At 49.4% G+C, this 18195-nt stretch overlaps 2 protein-coding genes across 2 annotated transcripts; both read right to left on the bottom strand.

Annotated features, from left to right (window-relative positions):
* Positions 1-758: 758 nt before the first annotated feature.
* LOC6590026 (kinesin-like protein KIF12) lies at positions 759-7624 on the bottom strand. The gene is made up of 8 exons (XM_026986242.1): positions 7211-7624; positions 3551-3725; positions 3266-3493; positions 3070-3210; positions 2510-2651; positions 1597-2443; positions 865-1179; positions 759-807 (listed from the first exon to the last, which is right to left on the bottom strand). Exons 1-8 carry the CDS (start codon positions 7552-7554, stop codon positions 795-797), a joined length of 2205 nt encoding a protein of 734 aa, XP_026842043.1. The 5' UTR covers positions 7555-7624; the 3' UTR covers positions 759-794.
* A 1142-nt stretch (positions 7625-8766) lies between these two features.
* LOC6590025 lies at positions 8767-18136 on the bottom strand. Its single transcript, XM_002016168.2, has 4 exons — positions 17602-18136; positions 17072-17139; positions 13906-16984; positions 8767-13851 (listed from the first exon to the last, which is right to left on the bottom strand). The coding sequence occupies exons 3-4, from the start codon at positions 16964-16966 to the stop codon at positions 9434-9436; spliced, it is 7479 nt and encodes a 2492-aa protein (XP_002016204.1). The 5' UTR covers positions 16967-16984; positions 17072-17139; positions 17602-18136; the 3' UTR covers positions 8767-9433.
* Between the last annotated feature and the right edge of the window lie 59 nt (positions 18137-18195).

Here is an 18195-nt window from a genome sequence, read left to right as displayed (position 1 = left end):
TACTTTAAGTACTGCTCTTAATTGAATTTTTTCTTAAATAAGCTTTAAACAAATAAAGTGAAAGCACAAAAACGTAAGTGTGTACGGAATGAAACGTAAGTTTATTACGTCATTATTGCTGGTCAACAGGTATCAGGTATGAGTGTGGACATATTTATACCCTATTTCATTTATTTCACATTAAAATTCTGTTTTCCAAGCATAGTTGAAACATTGGTAATGACTTCTTCTCAGATTGACATTTTTTCGACCTATTGATACATACTATTAGCTTCCTGTGTATAGACATATTCTCTGTAAGATCACCACTAAATGCAAAATATCGTTAATAGCTGTAAGACCAGTCTCTGTTTCTGAATTTATTGATACAATAAATTTATATTATTATTTCCTCAATTTATAATATCCTTTTTTCTAGGGTATTCCGAATGTTGCGAGACATGTTGCTTCTTTTCTCGGCAGCTGAGTCTGGCCCATACAAAATGTTGCCGCACTGTGCATGGAATGAGTCTTACATATATACCGTGTCTACCGTTTCAAAATACACCGGCGGAAAAAAGAATTTAGCCCACTTGCGATTAAATATAATTGGCGGTTATTTTTTAAATTCGTAGTAGACTCTTCCTACCTTGATGGGGGCGGGAACCCCATCTACCAAGAAAAAAGTGTTTCAATTAATTAACTAGCTTTACACTGCAACAACTTTATTTTAAATGTATTGAGCACTTTTTTAGTACAATAATTGCAAAAATATATATCTTTGTTAGACCACATCCATTACCCTTAACCATTTTCTACGTTAGCATGCTGAAAGAAAAAGAAATTGTATATGAACTCCTTCAGTCTCTGGTTATTTACACTTACTCCGTCATATAGTCCGTAGATTGCTTCGCCGGAACATTCTCTGGATCCGTATTGAGCTTCTTGGCCAGATCTGCGTCCGGCTTCCTGAAAGCATTCGCCATTATCAAAATATTCCTGGCGATACGCTTCTGATCGATGCGTTTTTGGGCCGTGTCCGTCCGTCTATCGGCATTCTCCGACATTCTCTGCTCCAGCGGCAAAACTGCAGCGCCGTTGAGTTCAGGATTTGTCCAGATCTCAGTGCCGGGCGTTTCCTTGCCGGAGGTCGGAGATATCGCCGGACGTGCAGGTATCAAAGGTGAACGTACACAAACCCTGTAAACCAGAAAGAGGCGGACAAATATATAACATAAATGTATTATTTTATATTCAGTAATTGCCTCTGTAAACTTCTCAGATTCATTCATTCAATTCATAGGAACAGAAACAAACTTTTATTACAAAATCTTATATGACTAGTCACACTCTAGGCTTGTTTTCAAAAAACGTTTAGAAATATAGGGATTTAAAGTATCAAAATATCTGAGATTATGTCCTCCCTCCTGTGGGGGGCTCAATCTCGTTCGTCTGCGTCTCGGTGCTCGGCCCATTGTCCCCGTCCTCGTCCCCGCTCGGTACCGATCTAGAACGAGTCAGAAATGGGAGAGAACAATGAGCCAAGCCTCGAGAAGGTCCCTAAACGAATGCAGCCCTAAACGGTTCTATGCTCGCTAACCCGCCACTGAAACTCACTTGTTCACATCCTCCAGCTTCTTGAGCAGCCGCTCGTTCTCTCTGCAAACGATCTCCTGATCCCTGAGTATTGTCTCGCGCACGGTGAACAGATGGTTGTTCTCTTGCCGCAGCGACTCGTTCTCCACCATGTAGAGTTTGACCAGCTCGGCCAGCTCTGAGCCATCCAGTTCGGGCAGCCGCTCCAGATCCACCTTGGGCACTGGCGCCGGCGCACCGCCTGCGCTGCTCAGCCGATCCAGCTGCATGTCAAGCAGATTGTCCGTGGCGGCGTCACTGGAGGCCGCCTGATGGTGCAAATTGAGGGCCGCCTTCAGATGATCGTTCTCCATCTGCAGGGCGTGGATATCCCGTTTGAGGCTGAGGATCAGTGCCTCCCTGGGGTCCATCATGATCACGGGCTTGGTGCGTATTCGCTTGGCTCTGGAGGCATAGCGCAAGGTATTCAAGGTCTCTGCGTGATTGTAGTGGGCCGGAGAGACGCAGGCGATCATCAGCGTGACCCCGTTCCCGGCCAGACTGTCGGCCAGGAGTTTGGTCAGCTGGCTGTCCCGGTAGGGTATGTGCCCCGACCGCTTCTTGGCATCGCTCAGCGAGGATATGCAGTAGCCGAGGACCATCAGGCTCTTGTTGATGTTGTTCGCCTCCTCCAGGGTCTTGCCCTCGCTCATCGTCTTCTTGGTCAGCTCACTGCCGGCCAGGTCGACGAAATTGATCTTGCCATGCTTGGAGAGGAACACTCCCCCATCCGTCTGCTGGTCCGATAGGATGTGCACTGTAAGTATCGTGTGCGAACGCGACGAATGGTCGTTCATGGCATGTGAGCCCACGGCTCGATTTCTCATTCCTGCACGGATGAACCAAAAGGGGATGATGAATGAATCTTTGATTAGGATCAATGCAGCGCACTTACCCTCTTCCAGAACGGCCAGCAGATCGTCCAGTTCCTCGCAGTCAACCGTGAATAGGTTCTCCACGAAGAAGCCGCCCGACTTCTTGGACCAGCGCACGGCCAGCGGCTTCCGTGCACTTCCCGGATTGAGCAAATCGATTACCTGAAGGCCGGGAAATATAAAATTCAATTCAATTTGGTAAACCAATAATGAAATTAGGTGAGGGGTACTGCAGGAGTGCAACGGAGCTGTGGGAGCTGCTAAGAAAACAAATCATTTGAAAGGCCAAGCCAAGTGCAGAAACATTCCACGCACTGGGTCTGGGGCATGGAGAGCGTGCTGACATCCATTTAATAGAGGTCAGGTCAATCTAATGCATGTTTGCTGAACCGAACCGAACTGAATGGGGCCAGCGCCAGAGCGAAAGCAATCAGTATTATGGCAAATGCAATTTAAATTTAAATCGAATATGCGACTAGGCCCCGTCCCAAGAAAATGAATTGAATATACATACATAGTATTCTAGCTTTAACGACTCCAAAACTGAGATACGAAATGGATAATTTTGAAGCTTTCTTACCCGTTCATTGTAGATTTCCATGAACGAGGCCTTGAGCACATAATTGACATCCTTTCGGTTCTTAATCAACTGGAAGAGATACACAAACGAGCGGAAGATGAGGCCATGTCGGGGATCCTTTGGATTCGGCTTTCCAACAAACTGCAAAATGATAATTCATCAATCTGAACGTCTGGGGGTCCCCCTTCCCACTCACCAGGTCTGGTGGTCCTGTCAGTGTGTGCGTCTTTCCAGAGCCCGTCTGGCCGTAGCAGAAGGCCGTGCAACTGAATCCCTCGATGCCCATCTCTATGATGCGTTTAATGCCCGAATAGTCCAGTATATCATCCTGGGTGGCTCCGGGCTCGAAGACCACGTTGTACGTGAATACGCGAACGCTGTCTCGATTGTGCGAACGCTTCTGTCCCACATCGTTGCCCTCAATCTGACGGTACGATTCGTCACATAACAGATAAACATACTCTGGAGTGGGGATACTTACTATGACCTGTCCGTTGCCGGGAAATGTCAGCGTAGAGCCGTGCCGATCGCGCTTCTCCTTCTCGTTGAGCGGACGCACACGCACCACCACATTGATGTTGTCCTCGGGCGTGGAGCACTCTTCGCTGCCGGTGGACTTGGAGGCTACAATTTCCAGAGTATCGGCGCTGCCAATCCTAAGAAGCATGAAGTTTGTTTTTCAACGTATACTCGATATGGAAATGGACTGGATTATGGATTCAGATTATGGATTCCCTCCCAAATATTGGAAATATCAATAATCGCAACCAATCAATCAGAGTAACATCTAAAAAGCTTTCATTCCTTTGTGAGTTTCGCTTGTTGTGGCCACTGCGAGTCCCTGGAATTTCGTGGGATTTGCCTTGAACTTGACGTTGCCTGGCACTGACCATTGGCCCTATAAATAGCCAAGGTTAAGGGTGGTTGGGGATGGGATGGCTTAGCTCATGGTTTTCGCGTTTTCTTTTACACTAAATCGCAATTAGTTTTTTGATGTAGGGGATGAGCGTGATTAATACAATTTTCTTCAGCGGAATTTTCCCTTATGGAAATATGAATATGCAAATAAGCAGCGATAAATTATTGATTTAGACAGTCGTACCTAGCGTTGTGTTTTAGTTGAACCCATAATTATCCAGCTAAAGGCACAAAAGGGAATTTGGAGAAGTTTCCAATACAAATAATCATAGTTGGTTTATTGAACCACGAGTCGTATGTGCGATGTCCAATCTTACAGTCCAATGGTTTCTGTGGCTGGGGCTGTTTCTGAGCCTGACATTTAACATTTGGCCATAAATGACTTGTTAAACATTCATAGACTAATGACCAAACTTCGTATGCTCGTCTACCCGTATACTCGTACATTAATCAGCCATGTGTTGGGCCTTTTTATGTGTGCGTGTGCGAGGTGAGTGTGGTGTGTGCTCTTGGTAAATATTTCAAAAGGCGCCAATAGAAAGAATTAACACGAACCCTCAGGAGAAACGAAGTCTTGAGGAGGAGCAGGTCCTGGGAAGTAACACCGTACTGGGTGGCCACTGGGGAAAAGTTCAATCAACTTTTGGTACTAAATAATTAATTGAATAATGGGGAGCTAAGAGCGAAAGTTTTGATTTGTTCTTGAAAGGGTTCCTGATAATATAATGCTTATTATTGCTAGGGGTATATTTCTCTCTTTCGCTTCGAAAATAATGCTTTCTTTTAAAGGAGATTGACTTTCCCCTGGTGGTATTTGTAGACCCGAACAAATGAAACCCACCTCAGCTTGTTATCATGCATAATATTTACCCTGACCTCAGACCAAAAATTCCTAATTGTCCAGTCGTGATTGGATTGGATTACGGGCAGAAGAGGCAGCTGGGTTGCTTTTTTCCGGCGACTCATGTTTGCGAAACAAATAAATTCTGAAACGAGTCTGAAACTGGAACTCTCACTTTTATTTCCCATCCCGGAGAGTGGGCGTCGGACTGGGAGTGGGAGTGTTTTGGGAAACCTCCTGGTGACATTTATGAAGCATGCAGAGCTTAAGCAACGAATTGTGGACTTTGATTATCTTTTTTTTTGGGGCGTAATTATTACCTAACTCGTGCTGTGCATGCCAGAAAATCCATATGAACGTATACGCTATATTGTCTATATGGATTTTTAAATTGCAATCTTTTCCAGCCACGACACGCACGCGAATTCACTTTCAAAGTTGCCTGAAATCAGATCGGATTTGGGGAAGGCCAATGCCCAGTGCCCAGGGCCCAGTGTCCATTGCGCATTGGTTCCAAAACCCACAGCACAGCCCTTGCTGTCTAAGTGGAGTATATCCAATGTGTGTCGTCAATCATACAGCTATCAACGCACTCATCAGTCAAAATGATTGATAAGATAGGTCTATATGCGTGTCCCATTATAATTATAACGACCATAATGCCAATTGCCTGCTGGGGCAGAAGCAATCCCATATATCGGGGCGATCCATTAAATTTCCAAGCGACATAGGTGTGAATGGTAACCTTGGGACTGAAAGGCCCTTAACGAGCCACAGATTCACAGAAAAAGGTTGTATTCCAGCTACCCATGTTCAAGGCTGATGAAAATGATGTTTAATTACGACTAAGTTCTAACAAATTGTCGCGCGGGCGCCTGACGAGTCATAGGTTCCTAGAATCTCAAGTCTGGTGTGTCACTCCCCAGTTCCAATAATAACATAAACATCCTCTTCTGGGTAATAGCTGTGAATATGTTACTTATTTACAATGTCAGCATAAATCGAAGAAACTTCTAAAAATAAACGAAATTTCGGCACATTGCCTTCGGTGGGGTGGGGGATCCACACAATGCCAGTATTAATGATCCAAATTAATGAAATTATAGGTGTACCACAATTGATGTGAAAACAAAGACTTGATTAGCTACCTGTGATACCATCGTATCATCATATTAAGTAGTTCAAGCCTCGATTCCATCAAAAGAAAGTTCTTCGGTTTTGAATAATTAATATTCCTCCCGAACCAAACTTGTACTTAACCCACTTGTCACCAGTTCCTCAGCTCGGGGACCTGGGGTCCTTAACCTTAGGCTGTTTGTCTGTTACGTTCCACCTGGACCCTACCCACATCGGAATCGAACTCAAAAAACCCCAACAATACTACATAGACTCGTAAACACGAGTATGACCACTTTCGCTCTCAACTCCGGTCATATCCCACATATAGACTTCAATGGGCTTTAATTGCAAAATCGATTTGTGTCGTGTCCGCTTAGTGCTCGACTCTGCTCAACCCCCAGATCACTGGCGATACTTCCTTCCTTTCCACAAATTGTTTAAATAAAGAACTAAAAGAAAATGCCCAGTCCGTCCGTCCGTCTGTGTGTCTGTCCGTCTGTGTGTCTGTCTCTCTGTCCATTTGATTGCCTGTCTGTCTGTCCTTCTTTTGGATTACTCGTATTGTGCGTGGTCATTATGGTTTGGCTTGTGTCTGTTCCTTCCTTGCCTTCGGCCGGGTTTTTAATGGGTCTTTCCTCCGATTAGGGGTGAGCCGGGGAGACCAGGAGCAGTCCCTGTCGTGTTATTATTAATGGTTGTAGTCTCACACTCCTTGTAAGTGCCCTGCCCAGCCGAATGGACTGATCAAAATTAATATATTTTCCTAGTGGCTCATACAATACACGAGTGTATCTTTATAGATATTTGTACGTACTTAATAATTACAACCACAGCAGTGGCATTACATTGCGAAAGGTTAGAAAAAATACAAGGGAATACTCGCATGCAATATTCATGGGTCCATTTAAATTCCTAAAAATTATATTCAGTACAGTAGCACAGGACTATCAGGGTAAAGGCAATACAGAATAGTTCTTCAACCTTTAGATATCCATAAATTCTCTGTTAAAAGAGGTAGTCTTTAGCAGTTACGATAGAAATGGTAATTCCACGTTTAAGACCCAATAGTGGCTTTGCTTTCCCTCAGTGTGTAGAATTCTGAGATCTATTTTTTATAAGTTTTCCCTCATGCACGGATATTGTTCCCCAGTCTTTTTAGCGGCTTTCCACTGTTTTCTCAAGCGTCAGCAAGCTATCGCCTATTGATTACGGTGGGAAGTACCGCAATCGGAGCCGCGGCGGCATTCCTTATCCCACACTTACTCGTTCTCCCGTGAGCGTAGAAAATACGGCGTATTGCGGGAACTGCCTCCGACTCCGCCTCCTCCTCCGCCACTGCTGCCGCTCCCTGCTCCCTTCTGGGGACTGAGGCGACGCATGCCGTTGGTGAGACTGCGGGACCGTGGCATGCTGCTGCTGCTGCCGGAGCTCTGGCGCTGGTTGGACATGGACGTGGACGTGGACGTCGATGTGGGCGTGGGCGCTTTCCTGGCGCGTGAGCCGGCAACGGCGCCTCTGCCCCGCCGATTGCCAGAGGTGCTGGCGCTATCGGCGCTGCTACCTCCGCTGCTATTCAAATGCGGCACGCTCGATGCGCGACGTACCATGGTGTTTGCCGCCACCAAGTCCTAGCGGTCTAGCCGGTGACCAGCAGAGGACGATAATTGGACTATTTGGACTACTGTTTGCTCAACTGGCTGTCCCGTGGACATCGCTTACGGAATAAGGAGCACGCACACACACAGCGGGATCTGCCACGCGAACGACGAACGCAAATTCGAAACTCAGTTCCGGTCAAAAGTGGGAGCCTCGGGTTAACCGCTCGCCGCGACAACTCAACACGAACTGCCGCCCCAAGTTCACCAGAGAAGCCTTTTTTATTCGAGCCCTCTCAGATTTATGGTAATTTCTACTCACGCACACCACACCGGCCATCGCTCGTCTCTCCCACCGTCCGTCTGGTTCGTCCGGCGACCACAATCGCCACCTGTAATTGAAGTTCGTTGTGGCTGTTGCGCCTCTCTCGTAGCTCGGGCTCAGAGCCCATGCTCCTGCAGTTCCTTCTCCTCCTCCTCCGAACAACAATTAAATCAGCGTGCTGTTTGGTAAACAAACCCACGCCCATACCCACGATGACGGGGTGGTGGTCAGTGGCCACTGGCCAGTGGCCGGACATGCGGGTGGTGGTTGGAATTGGATGACCCTACCACTGACCCTGGCGTGGTTCCGCGCCCATTCATACGCGGGGTTGTAGCCACTACAGCAACATTAGCCCGCTTGTCGTGGCTTATTTGCATTTACTTTTGACGTTACTTTGCCATAATCAGAGCATGGAGCGTGGAATTCGTTTTCAGGATATTAAACCCTGCACATGGGCGACTGGGTTAACGTTGGCCTATTCTTTGGGCCCATGTTCAAGGTACAAACATAAATGTTACCACAATATCGTAAGGGTTGGTTGCTTGGTTGATTCGATATGAGAAGGAATGAAAAAGCACGCTCTTTCGATTTTGTAGCTGTCCAACAACAACAAACCAATCCTTATCGGCGAGACTCGATTCGGGCAGCAATGTGCATCATCATTGACACGACATGTATTTGATTCTCAGCATTTTCCTTTGCATCTTTCGCTAGCATGGATGCGAATGACGCTTCTCTTTAACAGACATACGTATGTACTTGAATATTGAAGACAAATAAGCTGTATTTCGTAAATATATCTACTGTCTGTAGACGATTGCCACAGATAACATTCAATCTCATTATAGATGATAATCCCCTCCACCATATTGAAAATAAAACAAAACGTGAACATTCCTTTTAGTATTACTTATTTGTTTTCTTTTTGTTTCTTTTTGTCACAGTTGTATGTGTATTTTTCTCAAGATCGATTGAATGATTAACTATTCATCCGCTTGTTTCCGTTTATCCTTGTTTTGGGTACCTACTCGTAGTCACTAAATGTAAACGTACACATAGATAGATTTAATTAAGAACTATGCTGGGATTGCGGCTCATGGGAGGGTTTGGGAGGTGCTATTCATAGGTGTTTAGTTATTTATAATGGATCTCTAAGTATGGTACAATTTTGCATAATGGATATGCATCTCTCGATATTTACACACGATTGTTGGCCTTATATATGATATATAGATATATATATATATATATATAATATATACGTTTATTTTTCTTTAATAAGATGTTTTCCCTATCTACACTCTCTCCGGGGAGAGTGCACTTTGAGCCAGGTGTCCGAACCGCCTTGCCTTTTAAATGTACATATATATATTTAATGTCTTACGATATTTAGATTTCATTTGTAGTATATAGAACTTTTAGATATCCTCAGTTTTTTTTTTGTTTTTATCAATTAATAAGCGTATTCCATTCTGTAGTGGGGTTTCGATCGCGTGGTTGTTGTGGCTACTGTGTGAAAGAGGAGGATCCACGGAATCCTAGCCAAGCTCCTCCTGGAAGATGATGTCACTGTGCCGTCGCGCCCGGGTAGAGGCCTTCGGTGTACTTGGGCCTGCACTCGGCGCAGAACCACCTGCCCTGTGGCGCCACCATAATGCCCACGCACTCAAAGTGGAACCATTCGATCAGACAGTTGTCGCCGTCGCAGGCAATCATCTCGGAGACCTCATCGTAGGGACAGCGACAGTAGCAGTAGACGGACTCGCCTTCGCGCGCCAGCCGGGCCCCTGCCGGCGGTCTGATCGGGTAGCGTATGTTGTTCGCCTTGAAGTACTGCAGTGTGGCAAAGTCCGGATTCGGGAGTAGAGCCGGTGGAATTGGCTGATTGAATGCGGTGGCAGCAGGCGGCGGCGGCGGTGGCGGTGGCAGCTGGACCGGTAGGACCACGGGTGGAGCTGGGGGTATTACAAAAACTGGAGGAATCTGTGGAGTAGGCGGCCCTAGGCTGGTCACGTTCACTTCCTCGTCTTCTGAACTGCTATCGCTGCTGTCCGTCGGCGGTGAAATGGAGGTCAGGAAGCTGGGCCGTATCTTTAGCGTGGGTATCGGCGGCAATGACTTTTCTTCCCTGTGCGGCTTGTGGCGCTTTGTAGAGCGAGCACTTGCACTCGATCCGCCTGCGCTTGGGGCCTGAGACCGCTGCCTGTTGCGCTTCCTCGATCCGGATCCCGTCGGGGGCGTTCGCGTACCCCCATTGCTGTGCAGATGGTGGTGATGTCCACTGCTGCTATTGTTGTTGTTTCTGCTGCGCTGCTTCGGCGGCGTCGGCAAATCCTCCTTGGCCCAAGTCAACAAAGGCGGCGGCTGTGGCTTGATCAGCTGCATTCCCACCAGGAGCGGCGGGGCCAGGATGGTGCCCATATTCTCGTCGTCGCTGGTGTAGCCATAGAACTTGTTGGGACGCCTCTGGCGCTTGGAGCGCTTTAGCTGGCCATCGGCATCGGAGCAGCTGCTGCCCTCGCTCATCCTACTGCCCAGGAATCCCCCAGACTGCAGGTGGCGATGCGTCAGCGGTGTCACTGGGAGCAGCGACGGTGACTCTGCAGGCAGCATCTGTGTGGCGATGGGTGGTTCCATCGACACGGACATGGGCTGGGGTGTGCTCGTTAGCAGCTGTAGCTTTCCCGATTTACATGTGGACTTTCGCTCTCGCTTCTTCTTTTTGTTGCGAACCCGTTCCGGCTTGTCGGCGTAGGCAACAGCCTCCTCTGGCAGGGACGGCGTGGAGGGACGACTGTTCTCGACGATGTCGTAGTTGTTCCGCGGCCCCACTGGCGGATGCTCGGCGAGCAGGGCCTCGCGCTTTTGGGCCAGCAACTCGCTGGCCAGCTTCTGGGGATGGGCATCGTAGAATTCCTCGTCGGTGTCGGAGAATGCGGTATCGAAATCTGATTCGTTGTACTGCGGAGCTTTTGGTGAGGGCGGAGGCGGCACGAGTTGGTCCTCGGTCACAGAGGTTACATTAACTTCCTCTTCTGGGTCTGGCTGCGGCACCTGCTGGAGCGACTCGCTCTTCTTCTGCTTCAGGGATTTCTTGCGCAACCTCTTCGACGGCGATGCCGCGTCATTCGAGCTGTCGGAATCGTCAGAGTCGTCACTGGAGCTGCTGCTGTTGCTGGAGCTGCAACTGCAGTTGGATCCACAGGAGCAGCTCGAGGAATCGGAGTCCGAGTTGGAGCTGGAGCTGCTGGAACTGTCGCTGTCACTGGAGGCGTTGTTTTTCGCGGCGCGCTTGCCGGAGTGCGACGATTTGGGAGTGGAATGTTTTTTGGCCGGCGACGGGGGAGGCGTGCGATGCAGCTTGCAGTAATCGTGATCGGACCATGCCACATGCACCTTGCTGGGCATCTGAGGGACTTCCACATCTGCGGGTGCCGCCTCCTCCTTTGGTGGCTGCTCCTCAAGATTGGAATTCGGATTGGTGTTGGAGTTCACCGGCTGATTTTGGAGTAGATTTTTCCACATATCAGAGACATCATCCGGTTCCTCTTCCTTTTTGGCCTCCGCCTCTGCTCCCACCTCCACCTCTGACTTCGTCGTCTCCTCTTCCTGGTTTTTTGACTCCGTCAAGGGCTTCTCCTCGAGTGGATCTTCCCGCTTCTGGCTTGGCTGTGATTGCTGCTCGTCTGCATCGCTCTCGGAGGAGGGCGACAGCATCACCTTGGGCATATCCAGATCTTCCACAGAGGATCGCATAGGCAGTGGCTCATGACCATGGCTGCCACTTTTCGGCGGCGGCGCATCCGAGTCACTGCTATCGCTGCTGTCCGACTCAGAGAGATTTGGGGCTATCAGGTTGAGATCCTCGAGGTATTCCTTCGTGCGCTTTGACTTTTTGCGTCGTTTGCGAGTCTCCGATTTGGCAGCAGTTTGCTCTGACGCCTCCTTCTTGTCTGCAGCCTCCACCTTAGTGCATTCCGTTTTGGGTTCCTTCTCGGGAAACGGCGAAGCCTTCGTTTCGGCCTCGTGCTGTGCCCCTTCCTCTCCCTCCTCCTCCGTTTCCTTCTTGATTGCTTCCAGTGGCTGCTCCGATGCTTGATCCTCTTTCTGCTCTGTGGGCGTTTCTGGGGAATCCGCCTTCGCCTCATGCGTGCTAGCATGCTTCAGCAGAAGCTTGCGCGAGACGAACTTCTCGTCGCACAGCTCCTCGGCGCAGGCGTAGCGAAAGTCGCCGGCATGCATCCGCTTGTGGACCTCCAGGTAGATGGCCTTGCTGAAGTTGAAGCCGCACTCCTCGCAGGGGAACGTCACGGGCGGCACACAGAAGTGGTAGACATGGGGCCAGCGCTTCTGCAGGCAGCGCTTGCAGCCGGCGCTCTCGGTGCCGTGCTTCCAGAACAGATGCTTGGAAATGTCCTGCTTGTTGCGGTAGGCGATGCCGCACCGGTAGCACAGATGCAGCAGCTTGTGCTTCCACACGTGGGACGAGAGCTTCGCCTGGGTAACGCAATCCTCCAGACAGATGTCGCAGGCATTATGCTGCTTTCGCAGGTGCACCATCAGACGGAAGGCGGAGGGCAGCGGCGGCGACGTCTCGCACAGGCAGCAGCGGAACTTCAAGTCGTATACGCTGAGGGCCTCCTCACCCGGACAGATGTGACAGAGAATCTCACTGTAGCTGTAGAAATTGGTGCGGCACATGATGCACGTGATGTTCGACTTGGCATGCATCCTGCGGTTGTGCGTGTAGAGCTCTTTGTGCGTGGCGGCCACGTAGCGGCAGGAGAAGCACTCATAGATCCGCTCGTTGAAGACCTCTGCGTACTTGCCGTTCTCCACGGTGCAGCAGCTGGCCAGATTCAGGTACTCCTCCTCCAGCTGGGGCACAAAGCTCTTCAGCCTTGCCACAATCGTCTCGGCGTACAGCTCCTCGGCCGTGATGCTGTCCACCGTAGCCGTAAAGCGGTGCTGGCTAATCATGTGCAGCACCAGCTGCTTGCCATTGACGGCAATGCGGCGAGCGTGATTGCAGTAGAGGCAGATGGAGTAGACAGCCTTCAGGCACAGACGCACAAACTCCACCATTGAGAACCGATCCAGGGGTCGATCCAGCTGCAGATCGATCGTGTGCGTGTCCTCTCCGGCCACCATTATGCCATCGAAGGGTGGAGGAGGCGACTGAACGGGCTGCAGTGGTTGTGGCAGCGCCACCGCTTCCATCTGTTCCATCAATGGGCCCTCTGGGGGTCCGAATTCTCCGTCGTTGGCAGCCGTTGGTCCGTTCAAGCTATCATCAATGTCCATGCAATCACTACCGAGGCTATTGCGACGCCCAGACGATGCTTCAGCATCGGCTGCATCCGACTGGTCTTGGAACTCCGTGATAATTGCGGGCGGTGGCTGCGTTGTGTTGTGTGGCGAAGCGGGTGGCGTCAGCGACCAGCGACGTTGTTCCTCTTGCTGCTGGGGTTGCTGCACCAGTGCCTGCACCTGGAGCTGGGGTTGCTCCTTTACTTCCGCTGCGTGCTGCGGTAATCCGTCGTCCAACACATCTGCGGGAGCTATGGCCTTGGAGTGCTTCTTCCTATCGGGTTTCCTGTCTGCTTTGATGCGCTGTATTTCCAGTTCGGTGCGCTCCACTTCGGCCTGCATGAGGCTCATCATCTTTGCACAATCCGAATCATCTAGGCTGTGGCGTGGCGGCGGCGGCATCGGCGCTGGATCTGGTGTTTGTGGGGACGAAGGATTCATTTCGGTTTCCTGTTCCAGGGGAGTTGCTGTGTGCAAATCCGGTTCCTCCTCCTCCGTATCCGTGCTGCTTAGAGCAGCGTCCACAGATTTCTGAAACTCCTTCGGCACCCTCAGCATTATTTTAGGTACAACTAGCTTGGGAATGGCCGGAGACGGTGTCGGAACTAGAGCTGGTTGTGCCGGAGTGTCTGGGTCGAGTGTCATGTTCGGCCAAATGGGCATTGGCGCTGGAACTGCAAGAGCATTAATTATGTGCGAATAATACATGGCTAGCGATGAAAACTTACTGTTTTCCGCTGGCTCCGTTTGCAGGGTTTTCTGCTGTTCCACTGGGATTGTTAATGGCACCGCCTGCGGCTGTTGCTGTTGCTGCTGCTGCTGCTGCTGCTCTGGCTGCTTCCGTACTCTCCTCCGTTTGTGCGGCTTCTTCTTCTGGTTTCTGCAGGCCATGGCATGGCATCCCTTTACCCCACATTGAGCACACGGCTCCATTAGCTCCGAACAGTCGTGATTCTCGAAGCCTGAGCCTTGCGGAAATGTGGTCTGGCATGTGCAGCAGACGAGATACCTGCCCCGATCATCCTTCTGCTGCTCCGCGGCCCACTCATCCATTGACAGGTGCCTCTGATCGATGTCATGCTTGTTCTCCAGATGCAGCGACAGCTTCTCCGCAGTGGCATACATGAGGCTGCAGTACAAGCAAACGTACTTCTGGTGGACATTCCGCACATGGCTGAAGAAGTTCCAGGACTGATGCACGGTGCCGCACTGTGCGCAGCGAAAGAAACGCTCCTTCTTCTGTTCGGGCTTCACCTTCGAGGCCATTTTGCATTGCGCCTGGTGTTCGTTTAGCTGCTGAACAGTCTCAATGTTCTGGAGATTGCATTTGCTGCAGGACAACAGGTTGCTCGCCTCAGGGGTATCGCTGGCGGGCTCAGCATTGGCATTGGTATTGGTATTGCCCTGGAGACGTTGCAAGAGCAGCGAGGAGTTATTCCCCAGCTTCATTTGTTTATCGGGCTGGCTGACGGAGGCGGCGGAGGAGGTACTGGTTCTGCTGCTGCGCCTGCGCTTGAACGACAGCTTCAGGGCTTGCACCTTACCATTATTCTGTTCACTCTCGGCCGGATGATCGATGACCAGTTGGGGCTGTGAGGCCGAGCTGATTGTGCTGCTTCTGCTGGTACTCCGACTGCGGCTTCTGCGAACGGGAAGGATCAGTGGTCGTGCCTTCATGGGCGGCTGTTGTGACGTGGAGGCGCCTTCTTCTTCACCGTCCTCGTTCGCCGCAGTGTGGTTTGATATCACAGAAAATTGGTTGTGCTCTTCCAGCTCCCGTTTCTCCAGCTGCTCCTCCTGCTCTTTATCCTCGGGAATGGGGGAATTGTGTGTTCCATTCACTTTGATTACCGGCGCAACATCCACTTCCGTGGAAGTGACAGCAGGAGCTGTTGATTTGAGGTTTTCCTCCATCTGCGGCTCTTCTTCCGAGTCTGATTCAATTTTAATGACTCCTGGCGTCGCAACTGCATCCGCATCCTCATCCTCGCTACATGGATGATCCACGTCCATGGTCAGCGTTACAGAATCCTCTGAATCAGACGATTCCTCTGCAGACGATTTGCGGCTGGAATGGGATGCCTTTTCATCGAATTCGTCGTCTGAAGCCAGACAATCTCTCGTCCTCGAATCGTTATTCTCGGCATTCATTTCGACACATTTTTGAACTGAAGGAGATCTCTTGCCTGCTTTTTCCCCTTTGATAGACAGGACTTCCGACTGTTCCGGTTCACTGCCCGAATCCTGTTCCAGATCATTTTTGATAGGCAGAGAAGGGGCCTCCTGCGCACTCTCTGTATCCTCATCAAGATCCTTTTTAACAGCCAACGAAACGTTCTCCTCGGCACTAACAGTTTCCTCGTCTAGTTGTTTGTTAGACGGAGATCCCTCTGCGTCCACTTTCCCGGTTTCCGGACCCTTGTTCAAGTTTTCCTTAATGGACAGGGAAGCATCTGCATCAACATCCTCTTCATCTTCCTCACTCTCCGTATCGATATCCAGATCTCCTTTTACAGATAGATTTTCGTCTGCTTCGTCCTCTCCACTCCCCGGTTCCACATCTAGCTTTTTTATAGGGGAAGATCGTTCTGCACCCTCTTTCTGAGTCGCCTTTTTGGACTGAGTTAAATCTACATCGTCTTCGGCACTCCCTATATCGATATCAAAATCAACCTTAACGTCTGGAGGCTCCTCTGCTTCATCCTCCCCACTATCTGGTTCCACATCAAGCTCGTTAATAGACGAAGAGCGCTCTGCGTCCTCTTTCTCAGTCGCCGCCGGAGTCTTGTCAATGTTTTCCTTAATGGACAGGGACGAATCCACATCCTCTTCCTCACTCTCACTCTCCGTATCGATATCGAGATCTCCTCTCGCCGATAGATATCCCTCTGCTTCCTCCTCTTCGCTCTCCGATTTCACATCAATGACTTCTTTGACTGCCGGCGATCCCTGCTGGGTTTCCTCTTCGTCTTTGGGCGTCACCAAGGTATCCACTGGATCATCATCATCACATGCAACAGCAGACTCCCCGAGCATCACGGGAGGATTATCTGCTTCTGGCTCAGATATGGGCAAAGTCTCGGTATCACTTTTGAGCTCCTCTTTCGTCTTCACTGGCAGATCTTCTATGCACTCGTTTTTTACTGGGCTTGGGCTGGACTGTGCAGAATCCTCCTCCACAGATGGAAGCAGGTCTTCCACCAGCTCTTGCTCGACACAATCATTGCCCGAAGCAGAGGATGATGTTCTGGTCGGCTGCTCATCGTCGCTTTCAATAACAATCGTAGGACAGTTCGGAGTCTCCCCAATATCATCGCTCTCACTAACACCCGCTTCGTCTGCGTTGTCTGCATCTTCGGCCAGAAGAGATTCCTTTGAAGTGTCGCTTTCACCCGTTTGCGATTCGTCTGCAGACTTTTCGCTATCTGCCGTCTCCGACTCGGCATCTGCATCAGCATCCGCCGCCGCCGCCTCCATTTGGCTGCTATCCTGACCGTTTGCCAGGGTCAAGTCTATCACGTCATCGGTGCTCTTTTTACGCTTTAGGCCACATTCGTCACCGCCAGCGTCCGCATTGTTGTTGTCGCTGTGCTCCATCGGGCTCTCCTCTTTCGCCAGCCCCAGCGCATTATTAGTGTCCTCGTAATCGTCCTCCTCGCTGGTAGTGCCACTTGCTGCTCCCGTACCGACATCCACTCCGACTCCGACTCTGTCACCCGTGCCACCCGCATCACCGGCATCTATGTTAGACGTAAGCTTGGCTTGTTGCTGATCCAATGCCTCCATCATCGTTTCTGCATTTATGCGCTGTCACACGGCAAGGAACACACAAAACAAAATTAAATCGTTAATCAATCGAGTTTTCCTGGACAAAAATGTGATTATTTGCATTACCTTTGCATTCCGTTTTTCGATTGCGTTCCGGTCCGCGCTTTGTTCTTTCGCATCCGTCTCCTACGCAGCTGAAAGCGTAACAACACCAAATCATTTTAATGAAATATGCATTAGGTTTGGCGGTGGCCAAGTCACACACAAAGAAGAAACCAAAGAAAAACATCACGTTTATGCGCGTTATATTCTTGCAATATGTTTGTTCAGCGATAATTGTGCTATACAGTGGTATAAATATATATACATATATATACCCAAGGAAATTTGCTGCACACAAATGCATTATTCAGTAAGTACTTATTTGCATATCACGATATCAGAAGCGTGTGCATAAACACTGAATCAGAACAAATACAAATTACCGGTCATGGTGTATGCAGCCCTGGCCAAATAATTGAAAATACCAAAATAAATGGAGCAAAAAAGCAAACGCGCGAGAGCAACTAATGGCTAAAAATAAATGAATTTACTTAACATATTCTTGGAATGATACTCTATAATCACATGTACCACAATTGTGCACGTTTATTTACCTGCTTTGCGCGGTTGGCGTTGTTGTTGTTGCAGTTCCTGTTATGGCTTAGGTACCAAAATTTCCCACAAATTGTAGCAGGCGGCGAGGGTGGGAAACGAAGGAACAAATTTTACGCGCGAAAACAAGAAAGGAGAAAACAACAACCGATGTCACGGAAGTTCGGGGCAGAACTGAAAGAGCGACCGAGACCGAGAGATTTGCCCAGCGGACAGCGGATGGGCTGAAACTGAGCAAGAACGAGACTCGCCTACCCCTCTCAGCGCTCTACCATCAACCCCAGACAGTTCGCTTATACAATTTATGCTTTATTTTTATTATTAATTTAAACACTGGGAGTCCCGAAAGAGACTCACAAATTTCACAATATCGCGCAATTCCTTAGCTCAGTCCCGGCGACCAGGAAATAGTCGATTTTCTGTTTTTTTGCGCGTCTCGAATTCTAGGTATAAAATTTTCCTCTTTTTGCACGTCGTCGTCCACGCTTTGCATTTTTTACTCTGACCACTTTTTTCTACGCACTTTTCTATTTGTAATTACATGCAAAGATTTTTGAACTGTAAATTAGGTGTGTATACAATATAATTATTAGCTA

Source organism: Drosophila persimilis, unplaced genomic scaffold, assembly GCF_003286085.1.
Source record: "Drosophila persimilis strain 14011-0111.01,24,50 unplaced genomic scaffold, DperRS2 tig00000002-arrow-pilon, whole genome shotgun sequence".
Taxonomy (NCBI): Eukaryota; Metazoa; Arthropoda; class Insecta; order Diptera; family Drosophilidae; genus Drosophila; species Drosophila persimilis.
Note: the sequence above shows the minus strand (reverse complement) of the source record. Positions and strands in the feature narration are given on the sequence as shown.